Raw genomic sequence first — 19,589 nt, 5'->3', positions numbered from 1 at the left:
TTACAACATATTCTTATTTCCTTGATCATATCGATTATTAATTTGTGGTAACAATATTATATTTTAATTAAAAAGTGTCCAACATTTTTTTTTCTCATGAAAAGTGCAGAAACAATGAAACTTTTTTCTTGCTAGATTAATTATTACCATATTTTGTTATTATAATATGTAATTAAAATCGATAATCTGCTTACCTCGTACTCTTCGCTTTCGTCGTGATTTTTCTGTTTCTTCAAAATTTCCTCGAGCTTGTCGTATTCATCCCTGAGGCTCCAAATTTCCCTACGTAGTTGCTCGTTTTCCCTTCGCAGCTTCTTGATATCGTTTTGACCTGAAATCACGACAGACTGGAACGTTTCGACGCAACATCAAAGACCGCCGGTGTAAGACACTCTCTTATACCGAGGAGATAGGCCGACATCCCGCTAGATTCGTTTCGCAATTTTTTTCGCGGAAATCACTTAATCACCGTCCAACGGAGACTCACAACGTGCGGCTGCTCGCAATACGCGTTGCATCTATCAGAACGATCGATCATTGGTCAACGCGGCAACAATCTCCGCTTGAGGAGCCAGCCTCCTCTCTAACTCTGCGCCCTTTCGTGCGTCAAGAAACCGGTGATAAATCACCAGAGTCGGGTCTTCCAATTACTTAACTTTGCGGATGGAGAAAGGGAGAGAGAAAGAGAAACGAATAAACCTTGCTGTCTGCGCATATAACGCGTTAAATCTTTTCTAGAGAAAGCGCGCCTATGGCGATACAAACGCTCGATATTTTTCCAGCGATGGAAATAGCGAAAGCTTTGTGTACAGTATAGAGACAGATAGAAATAGAAAGATAGGAATAGAAAGTCATTAATTTCTCAACTATTAGATTGAAAAGTGTTTTACATAAAAATTAATTTTATTTTATAGATTATTTTATTTTACAGATTATTTTATTTTATAGATTAAGCTTACATATTTTATGTATTATTTCAGAAATAATACATGAGTACAAATTATGTAGATTTTTATAAACTTTTAGTTTTGTGGAGAAATTATCATTCTAATTAATAAATTTTTATTTGGCTTACATTTTTCAATACTTTGTCTCCTATGCATTATGCAAGGGTCTATAGAAATCGCTCAGGATGATATATGCGGATGCAATAACTATTGTTGTTGGAAACTAAATCGATCGGTTAGGTTCTTCTTTTTGAACGTCTTTTAGTCATCTTCGATCCATCTAGATGCGAGTTAAGTTAAGTATCTCATCAGTCATTGGTGCCTCTTTCCACTTTGATGATTAATGGGTTTATGCTTGAAACATGTTTTCCTAGCGCTTGAACTGTGACCCGATCGCGAAAGTTTTCAGATAATTCAACGATATATACCATTACAAGCTTTTTATCATGTATGATGTATAATGATTGTTTTGTTTTCAAACTCGGTTTGCTAATGTTTTAAACATTAGTTGCTGAGGAAAAGTGTAGTGAATATTTAAATAAAAGGAGAATGGGAAATTAAAAGTTAAAATCAAATTAAAAATTTTTTTTATATAAGGAATTATATAAAATATTAGTAATATATCCTTTATTTACAGCGATAGTTTTATGCATCTTTATGCATAATTTTATGACGCCATCGTTTCGCGAAAACTTGGACATTTTTTTAATCAGCTTTTTTCACGGCACAAGATATTTTGCAGGATATATTATTTTTTTTTATGTTATACGCGCATAAAAAAGTCGCGCGTTCGTGATAACAGTTCTCTTAAGCCTAGGGAGTAAGTGTGCCTGTTACAAGAAAAGCCATGTGGTAAATCAGGATTTAAACCTGGCTTACCAATCTAAAATTTAAATTAAATTCTTCCGGAGGTTCATAAATTCGAATTTTTTTTTGTGGACACCAACGGTTATTTAAATGCTATTAAAACTTGGCCGTTTATCTTATGCGTGAATCGCGTTTGAAAAACGATATTTGTTCAAATATAGATACTCGAATCGACTATTGATCTTTTTTTTTTAATTGAGTCGATGATAAAGTATAAAAATTATCCGATATGCAATTCGAACATATTATGTAATTTTTTGATTTGGCTTGTATGCATCTACGACATATGTTTTATTGTATTCTTGCATATAAGGAAATGTATTTATTTTGTCGATACAATTTCGCGTCAATCGAAAAATGTTTCCTTCAATTCACAATATTAAATTTTCCTGTAAGCAAAGTTTCATATAAAAAAGAAATTTGCAAAACATTTTTACCATTATTACTTTGGAAACTTTCGCTGAGGAAAAGCCAATCACAAATTTCAAAAAAATCTGCCACTGAAATGAGTGTCGGTAATAGTGAAACTTTTTAAAATTGTGCAACTCGAAAAAGTATAATAAAGTTACAGTTGGTTGTGTGTTTGAAACAGATTCGTCGACACGCGTGACATTTACGAGCGCCGTATAAAAAGAACGAATATCTCATGACTTACTAAATTTTACATCAAAATAACACGGTGATTTTTTTTTTATTCGAATAAGTAAGTTTGCCAGCGGGAATACACGTGGATATTTTTAGCCGCGTGCAAAATACCCTTCAATCAAGCATCAAACCGAATATTCGTGAACAACGACGAAATATGGCTCGCTGAAAACGTTTTCGTTGGCGAGCGATGTTCATTTTATTTTCGACAACGGGATAATTGTGACAGGTCATATAGGGTGATCAATGTATACACTCTCGAATATAAATTTTTACCATTATGTGAACATCAGCTATAATGTGCTATTCTGATTTTTATATCAGATTTATTTATTTAGACGCGCATGTAACAATGAAATAAATTGCAAGAAACTTATTAAAATACGCATTATACGTATCAATTAATACTTGTAATTTTCCTAAATTAAAGTGACGAAAAAGTTAATTTTTTAAATTCAAGAAAGCAATATGAGAATTTCAAAATTTTCTTAAATTTATTCAACTTGTTTCATTTTTAATAGTATTGCATTTCATATTCGATGTGCTCGTTTTGATTAGTAATATAATATGAGAGTATAAATACATATGTAGATTTAATATTAATATTTACTTTATCTATCGACTTATATTTCGTTCACTGATATTTTATTATAGACGAGAATATTTTTTCACGCACATAGTTGATCATCTTTTTACGTCAGCGTTCGTCCAGGTATGCTTTATTCTTTGCTCATGAGGAAAGAGATAGAAAGTTTTAATTATTCCTGATCCTCCTCAAACACGTATCCGGGAGAGTTTAATCACTCGGTACTGTCGGCGTCGTGTTACTCCTTATTTCCGTTGCCCGGGATCCTCTATGTCTTTAAAAATAGCGACGAGCCAGTAATTCTCACGGAGGATCGGCATTAATTAATCCTGGCAGTTAAAAAGAGCGAATCGCCCTTCGAGTTTGCCTTTGGAAAAACGAAGTACACAAGCCATGTACCTACCTACGCATACATACGTAGATTCGGGTTTTTGAGGAAAGAGCAAGAAAAAAAGCAAAGTTGCATAGAGACGGAAAAGAGTGTGGGCGTATGAGTCTTCGCGTTTTTCCTCGACTTCATCGGTCTTTTTTCGTTTGCCGTAGGCGTTTTCGCCGCGAAGGTGATCAAAGCAACTGCGAAATACATATTTGGTTTCGCCAACTCGCTGTTCCTATCAACAGGCCAGAATTTCTTCTGGCTCTTTGAAACGTGGAAATTGCGTCCCGAGAACGAGTGCAAACGAACTCGGGGAAAATATTCCGGAGGTTCGCTTTTCACTCTTGGTACCGCCTCTCTGCGATTGCGTTACTTTGAAGCGAGGCGGTCTTCACGAATATGAGAAATCCGCGCGATCGTAGACGTCCGATTGATCTCGCAGAAAATTTCGCGCGTTTGTTTACACGTCACGATTGACGATATCGATTCGAGTCTGCTAACGAATTGATGAGGTGAAAGGTGTGCAATGCCTTGCTTGAATATTGCATCGGTGCAGTTTTATAATAAAATATAAAATTAAGATAGACGGAGAAAAGTTTTAAATAAAATATAATATTGCCACATGATATGATATCACCAATTACCAATCACCGGTCTCGGATGTTGAAGGAGCTAAAGTATCGATATTTGAATTAATGCATTTCTAGTTAGTTAGGATTTTTCTTTACCCAATTTAAGAGAAGTAGCATCGGATTATTTAGCGGAATAATTGTCGCAAAAATTCCTTACAGAACGTTCACATTTTGATGATTCACAGTCGACGATAAACGAAGGGCGGTCGCTTGAGTGTTAATTCATACCGTTGGCAGTAAATCAGAATGGCCGCTAAAACGTTCGTCAAGTGAGGGGAACGTCGTAGGGTCGGAAAATGAAGCACATTATTCTGTAATTTTCGTGGCAATTATTCGTACGGAATGTCTCTAAATCGCTGCAACAAATCTGTAGGTTTTTGTTTTCGCGGAATAGAGGGTAGGATTATTTTCTTAATAGAATTACATTTCGTATTTTTATCTGTATGTGTAAGCGGAATAAATTAAACTTAATCTTATATATGATGATATCATATTGTTGTAATATTATAATAAAGTATGCAGAGAAAATCTTTTTATTAAGACAATTAATATTCTTCATGTTTAATTAACGAGAATTCTCTTTTTAAATTCTCATTTTATAATTCTGAAATGAATTTTGAGATGAATATTTTGCCTTAATATAATTTTTCGGCGTTATTCTACGCTGAAGGGTCGCTCAGCCCTTCAAACGTCAGTGTGAAGATCGTGTCTAGACCAAGTAATCTAGATCGACGGCTCGTCGCGTCAACTAACACTTCATTTAAGGTTCGCAAGCTCATAGTTACGAAGCGCGGTCCTTCTGGATATAATCGAACGTGACATGGCCGTCCATCCGTCGGCTGCCAGAGCGCGCCCGAATTAGATCACGCCAATATCCCATGTAAATTATCGCTAACAGACCGCTACCGTAATACCAAGAGAGCCGAAAACTCCCTGCGGATAAGCTCGTGCTTACATGGAAAGTTATCGAAAAGGCTTTATTTTTGTGAAGCAAAAAAATCGCGGTATTTTCTTTTTTTATTTTTAGAGAAAATGCTCTTTTTTTCCCCTAACGATCGATACAAAGATGTTAAATATTCAATTCATTAATTTTTACATATATTATAATTAATGAGAGTAAAATAATTCCTGTTATTTATATGCAAGATTTCTTAATATATTGTTTGTCTTTTAAATTAATATCTGGATAAATAAGGTTCGTTATAGTAGATTTTTATTAAAGTAAAGCTTTTTATTTAATTATTATTTCAATAATTCCATAAGTATTATTTTCTAGCATTATTTAAAAAATGGCCATTCTTTATAATTTATTTTAATTAATTAATTTTATTTACTATTTGTAAATAAAAGATTGTAAAGCAATTTTAAAGCACTCTATATTACAGAACGTATTTTTTTTCTTTATAGTAGTGCTATAAAAGTACGAATGTTGCGAAAAAAATTCGAAATATATCTATTCCCAATCGATTCCAATTAATCTGTTGTCGCCCGTTATCTTCTACCATGTTAAAATCGGTAAAACCGGCCGAGATCAGGTCGATCGGTCTTTCTTTTTAAAGGGAATACATTAATATCCGATGGCTGCACGATGGTAGAACCACCTCATAAATATCTGACCCTTTCGCTCTCTTTTTTTTCTCTCTTCTCTCGAGATTTAATCTGTCGCTTCGCGAGAAGTGTTAAGGACCGATCTAACGAAGGTATGTATTGAAAACACGCGGGGTTTCATTTTCAAGAATTGCTGCCTGAGATCGTATATATGCAAACAGGGATTGGAACAAAATATGGTATCCTATTAGACTCATTTATTCTCGACGAAAACTGATTCTTTTGAAAAAGAGAAATCAAACATTAGTATGTAAATATAATTATTAATTTATTTTCATTATATATGATAATATATAAAATAGGAACAAAATTATACTTTAATGAAATGATATTATCGTATCATGTCGATTATTTAATAGTGTTTTATATCAATATAAAAAATATCTTTTTTCTACCTGTGAATCAAATTTCGAACGATACTCAATTTCTGTGCATTAAAAAAAAATCAATTTTGTACTCTTAAGATGTATAGTTATTTTAAAAATTATAAAACTTTCTTGTTAGAATTCGCGTGTTAGAAATGTCAGGATCTTCTTTAACAAGTCATGTTTAGCACTTTCCTTCGAATAACTTCTAAGTTCTCAGTCTCGTGAGTTTATAACTAAATGCAGCGTTGTATATGCAAGACTATCGCCACGGGGCAGCCGCACCATTGACAGAATGACGAACGTTCCAGGTAGTCGCCGGTTACACCGAGGGCTCGTAAATCAGGAGATATTTTCCATTTCGATGTTCAGAGAGGCGTTGCTTTTTTCACTTTTTCTTTTTTCTTTTTATTTTTTATTTATTTTTTTAATACAAACATAACGTCATCACTACGGCGATGTGCGCGAAAACCGCATGTTAAAAGCAACATTGTGAGAGCAGACTGCGAAATGACGTCCGCGCGTCAACCTCACGATGGCGGAATTGTACTTTTTTTCTCACTGTGTATGTCACGGCTTATCGGTGAACTACTCCCCTGGGGTTAATCAAACACACATGGGCAGGTCGAGATAGCGCATATGCGAACACGATGGATGAAAGCCGCTTCGAGCAAGAATAATTTGCGTCGCGACGAAGCTCCATTAACTAAGATGGACAGATTTTTAAAGCGCAAAAACGAGACCGTATAAGTCGGCGACAACTGATTATCTCATGCCTATATTACACTCCGTGTTAATTGGCTGGCGGATAAAAAACTTGTATCTTGTTAAAAACGTGAAACGTCCCCAGTTATCTTATTAATAAGCCCCATTACTTTTGACATTAATTAGCTGTCAGATAAAAAAACCTTTATAAAACTGTCTAAAAGGATTTTCGGAGACTGCAATAATGTTTCATTTGTCAGAGAAATAATTTTCAAAGAGCGTTTTTTACAAAATTTTCGATGATTTAATTTCTTATCCGACAATCGAATATTTATACAATATTCTACATGTGTATTACCGATGTAATTTATTCGGGATAAACGATTATATATGAACATAACGATTGATTGATTGACACGGATATATAGTACGTATCGTACAATGAACGCCGTCGAAATAAGCGATCATTGTTTATGGTTTCGTCCAGTCGCTAGACACCTACGAGATATTCGTATACGCGTTTTATAGCCACTAGAATTCTGACGCGGTTAAATTATCGCTGTGGCACATGGTGTATATATATATATATATATATATACATGCGTGCCTACGTAGATACATATAGACATATCCCATGAGTATATTCCTGGACGCACAGTTCCATAGAATCTCCGCTGACGTTGTTTCTAAACGATGATGGCCCAGTGAACTCTCTGTAATCGTGTCAAAATATCTACTTGCATAAATAATTGCAGTCGACAGTATATTTAAATCTGTTGCTCCTGTTTAAATTTTGTCTCGGAGATGCTGCGTGACACCATGAATACCATTTGTAAAGTGTCATGTGAAATATTTACGGAACGCCTCGTTGCCGCTCGATCAACTATATATGTTTAGAATTAAAAAGAGGATTAAAAATATCGATAATTAGACAATAGTACTTTAAATCTGTAATATTATATGAATCTTATTTGCCATAAATAAAATTTACGTTGCGTTCTTCCTATATTAATGACAGATTAATTTTCTCGAGTTAATTTATTTTTAACGAGAATATTGGAACGACGACAATTTTTAAATTCGAATGATCGAAGAGTTTTTCTCACAAACTAAGCGTCGAGAATCATGAGATTCAGAAATATATTAAAAATTATGATACGGTTTTCTTTTAATTTTTCTTTTAATTAAAAGTTTACGAAAAATGTTTGAGAATCTGTTAATGATGTACAAGATATAGTATAGCGCGAGTACCTTTAAATAATTCCGACCTGGATAGAGCATTTAGTAAAATTTGCGGTTTGCTTCCCGGCAACAATGAAGCCACAAAATCTGAAATTTATACGAGAGGAGGTTTAGAAGTTTCACTTTAGTAGGTACTTCAAAACTGTAAGCCGCGGATGAGAAGGAGATCGACCTGAAATTTCCATCTCTCGTTCGCGAAAGTTTCGGGGCAGGTGTTTGCATCCGCCGATGCATGCGATCGTGTACTTTGCGTGCGCGTCCTCGTTCGAGCATTTGAAAAATACGGGAAACTCGAGCATCTCGCTTTAGGAACGCGCGACGACAACATTCCGTTTTTCTCGGCGACGTAGTAGATTTTTATGAAAGTCTCTCTGACTGCAAGGTGTCTCGTGACACTTTCCGAGGGACAGAGACAACGTTCCTAAGCGAGCTTACGTTTCCGCCCGTCGCGCATTGAAAAAAAACTCCTCGCCTTTCGCGCTTCTGCTTTTTCAGTATTTTTTTTCTTGTGTCATATATACAGGGCGCATTAAAAGTCGCAAGTCTTCTTTATTTTTACTTTCTACTTTTGATATATTAATATTTTTTAACATTTTTTATCTTCTAAGCCTTCTTTTCTAACGTTTTAATTCTTAATATGTTTTTAATATAAGATTTTTCTTTATATTATTTTAATATGTAAAAAAATAAAGTTGTTACATTTTTCTTTTTAAAAGTAATTTTAATGAATTAAGACTCTTTTGCGACAAATTATATTAAACATAATTCACATAATTTTTACTTAAATTCAATTGGATGCATAACATAAATTTTTATTATAACATCTGATTGAAATTATTCGAATTATGTCGCGTTTGGTGTCATTTGAATCACAAAAATGTCATTAATCTATTAAAATTACTTGAAAAAAATAATAAATTGAAAATATAAGAATTTTAATTTTTTTATCATATTAAAATACTGACTACATTATACATCTTTAAATGCGTTTCTATATCTGTAATAAAGACAATTCATTCAAGTTCAATTTTAACTTGATTTTGGAGAATTTATCAAATTAGACATAGTAATTATACAATTAAGCCAATTGGAATGCAATCTTTATTTAAAATAGTGGTAATTAGTTCAAATCTCAGCTAAAAAATCAAAATAAAAAAATAAAAAAAATTAAAATAATAAAATATCAACTTGCAATAATCAAAATATAAAGATATTAGATATTTAGAAAAAAAGAAAAATAACTGAAAAAAGTTGTTTTTTCACAAAAAAGAATTTTATAGAGGGAAAAATATTTTGTTTTTTTTATTTACATCTCTATTATTGCGTTGCATCCTCTCCATGAGAGCTTCCACAAGCGCGAGCGTAGTCGGAAAACTGCAACGAATCGCATCTCCCACTGACAATGAGAGAGAAATCCCGTGTCGACACGAGAGAAGCGGTTTCCGAGTATGTCGCGTGCCCGGGATTACTTTCGCGTCAGTGCTTATTGTTAGTCAAGATTGCATTGTCAACTTGGGTTCTGGGAATCTCACGGATGCGCTTCCCGCCGCGTTGATCGTGTTGGCGGAGTTCTCAGCTTATGCTAATTTTGCTGATGCAAGAAAGGGATAGACGGATAGAGAAATAGAGAAAGAGACAGGGAGGGAAAGAGAGAAAGAGAGAAGGTAGAATCACGTACTTTTGCAATGACTGCGCGTTATCGCTGGCATATACAACCGCACTCGAGTGCACGAATAACGGTATCAGAATGTATCTGCATATATCGAATCTCGTGAGTTACCCGTTAATTACGATCCTGTTGTGAAAATACAATTTTAACTTAATTATTACTGATTCTTCAATTAACGTGGGAGTGTTTTTGTTGAAAAAAAATTTCCGAGTGAGATCAATTTTCGTTCCGATTATTTAATGCATTTAAACATCAACAGTTTAATTATGAGACGTAAAATTATATGTAAATATATATAAATATATTTTATAATATTTAATATTAAAAATTTTTCTTATAAATAAAATAAAATATATATGTAATTCGAAAGTGTGCGCATCGAGAGTTCTAATAAGAAAGAAACATTAAACATGTCGTTTGAATATTGGCATAAAATTTTATAGTAAGACTAGCTGCCTGTAATGATTGTACTTTTGCAGTCTTTAATGAATAATAACGATCAATGTGTGACGTTTATACGAATTAATGACAAACTTACGACTTAATTTTTCAGCGAGCATAGACTACATACTTAGAAAGATCGTTTGCGCGGAAGGTCCAACGATCTCATAAAGTGGATGGTGTTGTAAAATCGGTCTTTAACCTTTCTGTGGATTCAATATCGTCGCAAAATTATAGTACCATCGTATTCGCGAATGTGTGTATCACGTTGTCTTTTACGAGGACTATTTTTCCGCGCTCGAGGAAAAATTTCTCTCCGGCTGCACGAGCCATTATGACAAGCTGATATCTTCCTGGTGCTATACATGTAGCGAGATGCTATAGCGAGAGAAGCGCAGCTACGTAGATTCTATCAGTGAAAATTGTATCCACCTGTGTACGTCGTAGACACTGTCACATCTCCCTTTTTTACGACGAACGAAAGCATGGTCGAGTTGCACGATACAAGCAGGTGAAGTTGGGGGTAGAAAGAGCGTTAAAAACTTTTTCCTCCTCGTCTCTACGCGCTTTGAAGAAAAGAGAGAGCTCTTTGCCGGTCTCGGCTATGCGCTAATAATGTTTCCTGGATTTAAATCTTCAGTTTAAATGCCGTTTCCGACATTCTCGTCATTGTTAATTACGTCGTAGCTCACGTTTCAGAATTCGCTGAAATTAAGCGTCTCGCTTCTAACATTATTTTTTAATATCATCCATATATCAGATATTTAGAATCATATAAAAAAGCACTTTAATTTTAAGGCATCAATCTATATCTATATAATTGATTGAAATTTAAGAGTGAAGAAAGACTTAAAGACAAAGACTTGAACTTTGACAAATGGATAATAAAATCATTTATAATATATCCAAATGGGTCCACAAAATAATTCAATTTCTTCACTATTTGCTAATGAACATAAGTTAGTCAAATGAATCTACGAATCGAAAAAGAAAATACAAAATACGGTCGTTAAAGAAGTGCTTGTTCATCGTCACCAGTGCGCGTTAAGGGTTAAAAGATTAAGGTTACGGTTAAATGAGTTCGTACCAGAATTTCGCGACGAATAAAACGAGCTTTCCTTCTCTTCGCGTCTCATTGATCTGGTCGAGTCTCTTCTCTGCATCATGTCTATAACCCGCTCTTTCCATTTCTGTGTACGCCACGGAAGATACGGAAACACGGGAGCACGAAAGATTCGTGCCTTGACTTTTCGTCGAGGAGGATCAACTCCCCTCTTGGATGCGCGACTTGCCACGATTTCGTCAGATCAACAGTGGGCTCGCATTAATTACGTATATACTATACGTATCGTCTCTTTAGGAGTTCCATGCACTCGAATAATAGGGGTAGAGGTCATTTCACCGGTCGAATTATTAAATAATCCATCAATGTCCATTAATAAATAATGCCATTACTGGCGTGAATTCTGAATTTCATTCTTTTCTAGCTTATTCCGGGAAAGATCCGCAGGAGACAGCTCGTTCTCGTAATAAACGTTCCTTATTTTTGTTACTATCCTGTCAGTCAATTGCATCGACATCATACAACACTCGCCGTTTGTTCTTCTTCCGTCCGTGACCAAGTGTTTTCTATGATAACTTATTTCCCGCGAACAGTTGTTAGGTTCCGTATTGTGCGAATGACGTATGTCAGTATCTTTAAGCATCGCAAAACGTCGCGCGAGATGATGACAGCGATAAATTAATATTATGCTTGAGGCAATTAAAAAATTTAATGCGATATTAATTTTGATTAAGAATTCGCGATATTAATTTAGATATAAATCCTAGATAAGATATCTACACATGTCATTTTAATACAGAGTACCACTACTGACAGCTAATGAAGAATGAAAATGGGCCAAATTAGCTGAACTTTTTTAATAGCACGACGCTAAAATTCAATTTGACCTTAAAAAAAACCTCACTAGTTTTTTTTATACTCTTGCACGCAAATTTATCCCGCACTTTGTAGTCTCGCAAATTTCTCTTCCACAATTCAATCTTCGGTCTTCTCTTTCTCGTTACGTAACCTCGAGATGCGCGTCTCCGCCAGATGTGCAACAATGTCGTCGCCGAGGGTCGACAACGTATCACATCGGCGCGTCGAACGGTGACGAATGTCGGTACACGAGATCGATTTCTGGATTAGTTCCGCTTCCGGGATCGCGCTTCGTAAGTTTGACAGTTTTCGCGGACCGCGAAAAGCCTGCCGGCCGTTTAGAGTCACCGGGCGAAACTAGTCGGCGCGTAACTACATCACTGCCGTGGTCTTTATCCCTACCGCGAGCTACCTCTTCTTCGTCAGCTTCTTCATCGCGCGTCACGAAATCACCGCCGCGGGTCTCTCTCTTTCTAGCCCTCGTGACTATTTAAATCTTTTGTAGTCCCTCGTGGTCCCGCGACGCCAGGACCGTGTTATCGCGCCGGGATAACGATACCAAATTAATGCATTTCTTCGCCATTTCTCCCAAAAGAAAGAAATTCTTAATTGAAAATGGAATGATATATGTAAAAGTAATGTACTGAAATTATTTTGAAATGACAAAGCGTACAATTTTTGATGGCATTTATGAAATGAAACTGATATATCATTAAATATCAGAAAATTTCGTTGTTATTTTCTCGTCACGTGTTTTGTTGAAATATATAAAAAACTGATGAAATATATTAAGATTTTGCCTCATAAATAGTACAAATTATTTATAAAGAAAAGAGATAAATAAATTCTCTTATAAGTTTCGTTTTAATTTGATTTTAATGTGAAGATATCTTTGCAGAAAGTATATAAAAATATTTCACATTGAATTTCTCGATAAGTCTCTTTTCGTGCATCTGATATTACTAGATAACACCAGGATGCTCCGGTACTGATCAACGTCATTGTGTCTTGATGTTATTTTAGAAACGTCGCTGGAGGCGTTCTTATAAATTTCGTCATTTTATTACGCGCCTTGACCGCGATATTACGCAAAAGCTCGAATGACAAAAATCTCCTTTTTCCCCGGCAAGCTCATATATCATTTAATTTTATGTATGATTGAATTTTTTTAGCGTGACGATTACGTTTTAGACACATTTTAAATTTTCTATCTTCTTTTCTTTTTAGCAATTTAATATTGTTTCTTCGTGACGAGTGTCGTTGTCGCTTCTTATGTCTAAAATCATCAATTTTGAAGTCTGATGGCGCGATATTTTTGATATTGAAGAAATTCGGTGTCGGTGCAACCCGGGGCGATGATAAATTGTTCATTAGACCGGCGCCGTTTCTTCACGCGATGTAATCTATCAAGAGGTTGAAAAAGGACTCAAAATAATCTCCGAGCTTGACGTAGGTGGCGTCTGGTTTTCTCATCGAGCATGAGACAGGAACGGAAAAAGAGCAGAACCGATAGATTGATCCAACAACTCACTTTGGATCCTCGCCGCGCGCTATCAGTTTTTCTAGCCGTGGAGGATTTTCTTCGCACGTTACTTGAATGCACTACGATAATCCGGCTGCATAATGTGCCGGAAGAGATAAAAAAGCTCAGACGCTATCTTGATTTGACGAGAGTGTCAGGCACCCTTTTTTGTTTGACATATATTAAGTGGCCTTAAGTCGTTTCTAATTAATCATTTCGTAACTATTAATAATTGTAACACATTATATATGGCTATAATTATTTATAGTTATGAAATGATTAAAATTTGTAGTTAAATTATGTTACCGCACTAGTTTTTTTTATAAATAATAATAAAATTCAAAAAATATATTTAAAATGTTTCTATATGTATATGTTGATTGTTGTGTGTGATTCGCAATATTTATTTAATTTTATTGTCATTTTAAAAAATTCATTAAAAAATTCGATTTAATAGATAATATAATTATTTGATTAAATTTTATTATTGCTTATGTCGTGACTCAAATTTATTAATAGATAAAATAATTTGAAATTTTCAAGTTTTATTGATTTATTAATGATAGAAATTGAAATTGAAATTAATTAATTTGACATTTCAACAGTATTATACATACGATAGTAAGTTAGCATTTAGATCTTAGAATCTGTACAGCGTCGACATCTGGACCTCGAGTTTCGAGAGAACAAACGCTGCCCCGGAATATTTGCCAAAACAAAGCTTTTCTTGGCTCCTCCGGTAAATAAATCTCGAGAAAATCACGTATATGCGATTCATATATTATATCGTCATTCAAACTTTTTGCTTTAACGTCACATATTCACACAACGTCAGTATATCCATTCAAACTCATTCCTGAATTATAATTAACGGGAAATATCTTTATCAAAAATTATACATGCCACGTGTACCTACATTATTAATTGATCATCAAAAAAATGTGTTTCGATCAAACATTCGATTTCAGCTGATAGTCTCTTATATGTTGTTTTCCGTATTAAAAAATCTTTGATAAATCGACTAATTTTACTTCTAGATAATTAGCTTCTTTTTGAATTTCAATTCGTATAGGTTCGCTTAAGTTTTGTAAATTCATTAATTAAATTAATCATCTATTTATTGCGTTCACTTTTAATTAAAAGCCACTTGCAATTTTTTCCTCTTTTGCTTAATTTGTTAAGACACTGTTTTTCTCGTCAGGATAAAGTTGCTATGTAATGAAAAAAAAAACTTTTTTTTGTTCAGAATAGAATGCAGATGCTTTGTGTCTTCTCGAACGCATTTAGTAACTGAGTCAAGTCTGCCGGATCTAGTTCGCCGTTATTAGAAACTGTGCTATTCGCTTATCCAACTGGACAAATTCAGCGTATGCAGACCGGGTTTCGAAAATAGTTCATAGTAGGTTCGTACGATATACGGCGATTTCGATATATCATATGCATACGCATATCTATTTGTAGGCGATTCCGGCGCGATGCAATTTACGAGATTTAGCCATAGCCGTATAATGAAATTCTCTATGACGTCATAAAGTATATTTTACTGCTTATTTGCGGTATCATCCATAATGGCGAATTTATAATTAATAATAGCCACTGAGATTTGCGAGACTAGCGAGATCCATTTAAAACATCGTTTAATTTCAGCGAGCAAAATTGCGTGGAATAAATTTATTAAAACCTATCTCAAAAGTCCTCAATTAATTTCACAATGTATTTAAAAAAGATAAGAGAGAAGAAGAAAAAAGGGCAGCATTTTCTACAGAAGGATAATCCACTTTGTAAAACTTTAACGACATATTCTTTAATGAGTTCAAGATTGACTTGTTCTTTTTTCGAAAATGTAATGAGATACTTTATGTATCTTCAAGATGTCAGCGTCACTTTTTATCACAAGATATTTGCTAACTTTAATAGAATAATAAAAGCATAGAATTGCTCTTTTCCATGATATATCAAAAATTCCTTTAACACGGTAGTTAAATTAATCCTTGATTGCTCTGGCGCAGTCATACTCCAGAGGATCAAATATTTAACATTATTAGTTGGTCTGGCCTGCCACTAACGCATAATGGAAGTCCCGGTGAAATTAATTTGACCCCCGAGTGTGAATCGTCTATAACGACAAATTAATAATTCAAACAATGGCATTCGGAGCAATTGCGCTAAAATTCACGTGAATATTCTCCGGACATTTTATACGGAAAGAGAAATATATACATTATACATATGAAATTTAGTAAATAATAAATAAACTGCGTATAAATAATAATACATAAAAAATAAATTAATTGTAGTATATTAATTTTATTTTTTATAGCGAAATATCTAATTGTTAAATTCAATGTACATATTTCTTTGTCGAAAGAGATAAAAGAAACTTGGAGAAATGATTTTCCTGTCTCTCCTCGTACATCGAAAATCGTTCTAATTGATTTATTCATTGCGAGTCCTCATTAATTTCATCGAGTCGAACAAGAAGATGAATAATAATCGCTTTATAATATTTTTTTATAACAATATATTCATTGCTCCCCCTTTCCCCCCCTAATCCATCGATAGATTTGCGCGCGAGCTACCGCACGTTCGTATTCTCCCTCGTATTAACCTCCTTCTTTACCTTGTTCCACCTCCGCATTGATGTGAATGGTCCTCAGTCTGAGTTCCTCGTTCTCGTAAATCATCCCCCTTGAGGACTTCCGGTCGAGTTTTCTATTTGGCTTGACGCTGACGTCCCTCCGCCTGGTTCTCAGCATCCCGGCACCGCCGACGCCGCCCACCCCCGCCCCCGCCATCATCCTTTTCCTGTGTCACTGGTCTCTTACTTTCTCCGGTATGTGATGTATTACAAGGAGCGTATCACGATGAGCAGTCGATTGTCCGCGACGATCAGCCTCTCGAAAGGATCAGCGATTCTCCTCTCTTATTCTCCTCTTCTTCGCGAGAAACTTTCGCGAGATAGACACACACACACGCGCGCGCGCGTCCTCGTGACTATTTGATCCTTTGTTTGATCTTTACTCGAAGAAAGTTTCGAGCACAAGGATTCCACCCGAGTTTTGCGACTATGACTTGGCCACTTGACGTTCTTCCTATCGTGTAGGCAAATCCGAGGGTCCGTTTCGAAAAGTTTGCCTTAATCCTTGATACACGATGATACGCCTCACTTCGAAACACTTTACCCACACTTTCTTTAGATAGTTTCTCCCATAGCGGATTTTGAGATCAAAACCTTGTCACTGAACACAATCACTTTCTATTATCTAACTTGACGAACTGTTTGTATTAATATTCGTGTAATGATACGAAAGAAATTGTTCAAATAATTGTAAAATTATTTTTTCTTGTTAATATTATTATAAAAACGCAGAATTCAGAACCCCCCCTTTTATACTTATTAGACTTTATCATTGGAAAATTATTTAATATTTATTAATTCTAGCCAGCATCTCCTAGCAAGTATCTTTCGATCAGTTTACATTAATTCGATCGATAATGAAAAATTAACTTCGATGTTCTTATACTTATTATATTATAATACCTCAGCATTTTATGGAAAGGGTTAAAGATGCGCTATATAATAGGCTATAAGATGATATTGATGCGCTGAGATGTACCTGATCTCAGCAAAGTCGCTTCCTCCCAGTTAATGCGGAACTATTCGTTTCTCGAATAATCGCACAGTCACTCCACCGGCAAAGAGTCTGCATCAATCCCGGAGAACAAAACCGGGAAGCGAGATGTAATTGATGCCGCAGAAACTCCGGGAAGACCGACAGGCGCCTACGGACTCGCCGAGTCACTTTCTATTGTCAAGACTATACATTAGTTTGTAGCACCGCGAAGTTTGTACACGTCGGCTCGTAATATCACGAAGACTATACAGAGACATAATATCGCGTCGCGAGATCAGGGTTAAGAGCTGTTGACGTTGGAGAATAATCTGCGTCTAAAATTTCGTATACGTTAGTTTGCGAAGACCATTTGTGTCAGTATCTCGCAGATTGCTTGGTTCATATGGAAGATCGTGTTGAGAGTTATCGAGGCTGTAACATAACGTAATCCCCATCTATAATTTTCAGTGCTGATACGTCGTTGTATCAATTTAATGGAATTTCTCTATTGAAGGCGGTTTAATTGACGAGTTCTTCAAGAATCACACATCTCTCGTCGAATCGTCACGGATACAACGAGACACTGTCAGCTTCGTGGATCCGTCCGTGGTCGCGTTTAGGTGGAATTACAGCTTCCGGTAGTACCGGTCGTCGGCGTCGCCCTCGCGGCCGGAAGAATTTGCATCGGGCACTCATTTCTCACGCGGTATTCCTCGTACGCAATTTGCGTCCCCATTACTCAGCGTTTATCAGCGTGCTCGGACGACCACCTCCCGTAGTTTCCGTTCTTGCGCCTTTTTTTATTTATTTTTCCCTTCTCTTCTCTTCCTCTCTTTTTTCCACTCTCTCTATTTTGTTTTGTCTTTCTCTTCTAATTTGTTTTGCACGTCCGCGCGGCACACGCGAGGGAATTTATCTCGTCGCTCGGGCGGATTTTCAATCTTTTGGCCGGCTGCGCCGGTCATCAGTTCGCTATCTACGGCCCGTTATGTATGTCGAGACTTTCGTCCCTAGACCGGTGATTATTCATAAGGGACTTAAAGTTGCGAGCCTGAAGTTTCAGCTTCTGGTATTTAGTTTCTTCTCTATTCGCTAGGGACGTCGCTCGTGCGTTCGCGCAAAAATTGCCCTCGCGAGGACGATAAGTGGTTGCGACGTGCAGTGCACTGCAGCTGTTGCGAAACGATTATCCGCGATGATGCGTGTACCGTGATGCGACTCGTCACTCGAAGACTTGTTGGTCCTTGAAATATGAATTAATGTCGAAGTAATTGCTGATGTCAGATTGGAGTAAATGACGTGATAATTATTAGATGACTTCAGGAACGTTGATGTTTTTTGTGAATTTTATCTCCACTCTTGCCATTGAATAAAGAACTAATTGTTCCCGTTGTTAGAGATCTGAAAAAAAAAATTTAGTATTAAAAATTATATAATAATCATATAATTATTTTATTGTCATATCATGTGTCGAATATTTTGTATTGAATATTTATCATATATTAGATATATTATATATTATATAGTATCGAATATTTTTTTAAAATAAAAATATAGAATATTTGCCAATATTTCATTCCTTTTAAATAGATCAAATTGTTGCATTTATCAAATATCGAGCTTCAGTCGTTGTAAAAATAAAATATTTGCCCGTAAGTAGAATTGCTAAACGTCACAATAAAAACTTGTTTCGTCCAACAAAAGTGTCAATATTGTTGTAAAAACTCTCGTGAATGAAGGTTTTATTTGCCCGCGAAACTTCTCGAGAGAAGTCAAGAAGGATACAGAGGAACTGATTTAAAACCTTGCAGACAACTTCACTTGTAGAGAATTGCTTCGCGTATCGTAGAATGCGAAGTATCGACACGCGTATTCGGGTAAATGCGTGAAAAGGCGAAACATTTCGTTCTTGCGCAAAGGAAGAAGCGACTATCCGCTTTGAAAGGCGCTTTTTTCGCGATGTTGCTCCCTCAGCGTTTTTTTTCTTTCTCTTGCCTGCTCTTCTTGTGACACTCAAAGTCCAGGGAATGACATCAAAGAGGATCATACAGCAAAGCAGGTGCATATCCTCGATCGCTTGTTGTTACCCTGTTCTGAAAGCAGACGCAAAGAGCGACAAGAAGACAAGAAAAAGGGAGAGAGAGAGAGAGAGAGAGAGAGAGAGAGAGAGAGAAATACACATACACAAAGAGAAAAATATTTCAGGAAAAATTATACCTTGAAAGGATATATATAAGAAATTTTATTTGCTAAAATTAAGATGTTTATAAAATATAATTAATTAAATTTAACATTAGCGGATTATCAAGCTTTCACAAAAAAAATTTTCTTCACAAACTTTACATATTTACAGATATGTATAATAGAATATATACTTAAAATTTCAATAATTCCTTGTAAAAAAATTTCTTTAATCTTATATAAAAAAATATATAATTTTGATGAATGA

The 19,589-nt window shown here is 35.3% G+C and overlaps 2 protein-coding genes across 10 annotated transcripts in view; one reads left to right on the top strand and one right to left on the bottom strand.

The window, feature by feature from the left end:
* LOC145967592 (uncharacterized) overlaps positions 1-19,589 on the bottom strand; it is a 224,121-nt gene that overhangs the window by 4,632 nt on the left and 199,900 nt on the right. For 2 of the 7 annotated variants that reach the window (XM_083092658.1, XM_083092646.1), the window contains 3 exons: positions 18,945-19,233; positions 16,147-18,541; positions 195-331 (listed from right to left, as the gene is read on the bottom strand). In XM_083092658.1, coding sequence (XP_082948784.1) covers positions 195-331; positions 16,147-16,324 — 315 coding nt within the window. In that variant the 5' untranslated portion in view covers positions 16,325-18,541; positions 18,945-19,233. Of the gene's footprint in view, positions 1-194; positions 332-11,170; positions 12,434-16,146; positions 18,542-18,944; positions 19,234-19,589 lie in introns of those variants that run through there. The other 5 variants (XM_083092637.1, XM_083092659.1, XM_083092654.1 and 2 more) reach the window with 4 other exon arrangements.
* Ror (tyrosine-protein kinase transmembrane receptor Ror) overlaps positions 1-19,589 on the top strand; it is a 264,893-nt gene that overhangs the window by 58,066 nt on the left and 187,238 nt on the right. The window lies entirely within an intron of this gene.

Source organism: Camponotus vicinus, unplaced genomic scaffold (assembly GCF_025532165.1).
Source record: "Camponotus vicinus isolate PSW18456_S1 unplaced genomic scaffold, iyCamVici1.0 SCAF_1, whole genome shotgun sequence".
Lineage (NCBI taxonomy): Eukaryota > Metazoa > Arthropoda > Insecta > Hymenoptera > Formicidae > Camponotus > Camponotus vicinus.
Note: the sequence above shows the minus strand (reverse complement) of the source record. Positions and strands in the feature narration are given on the sequence as shown.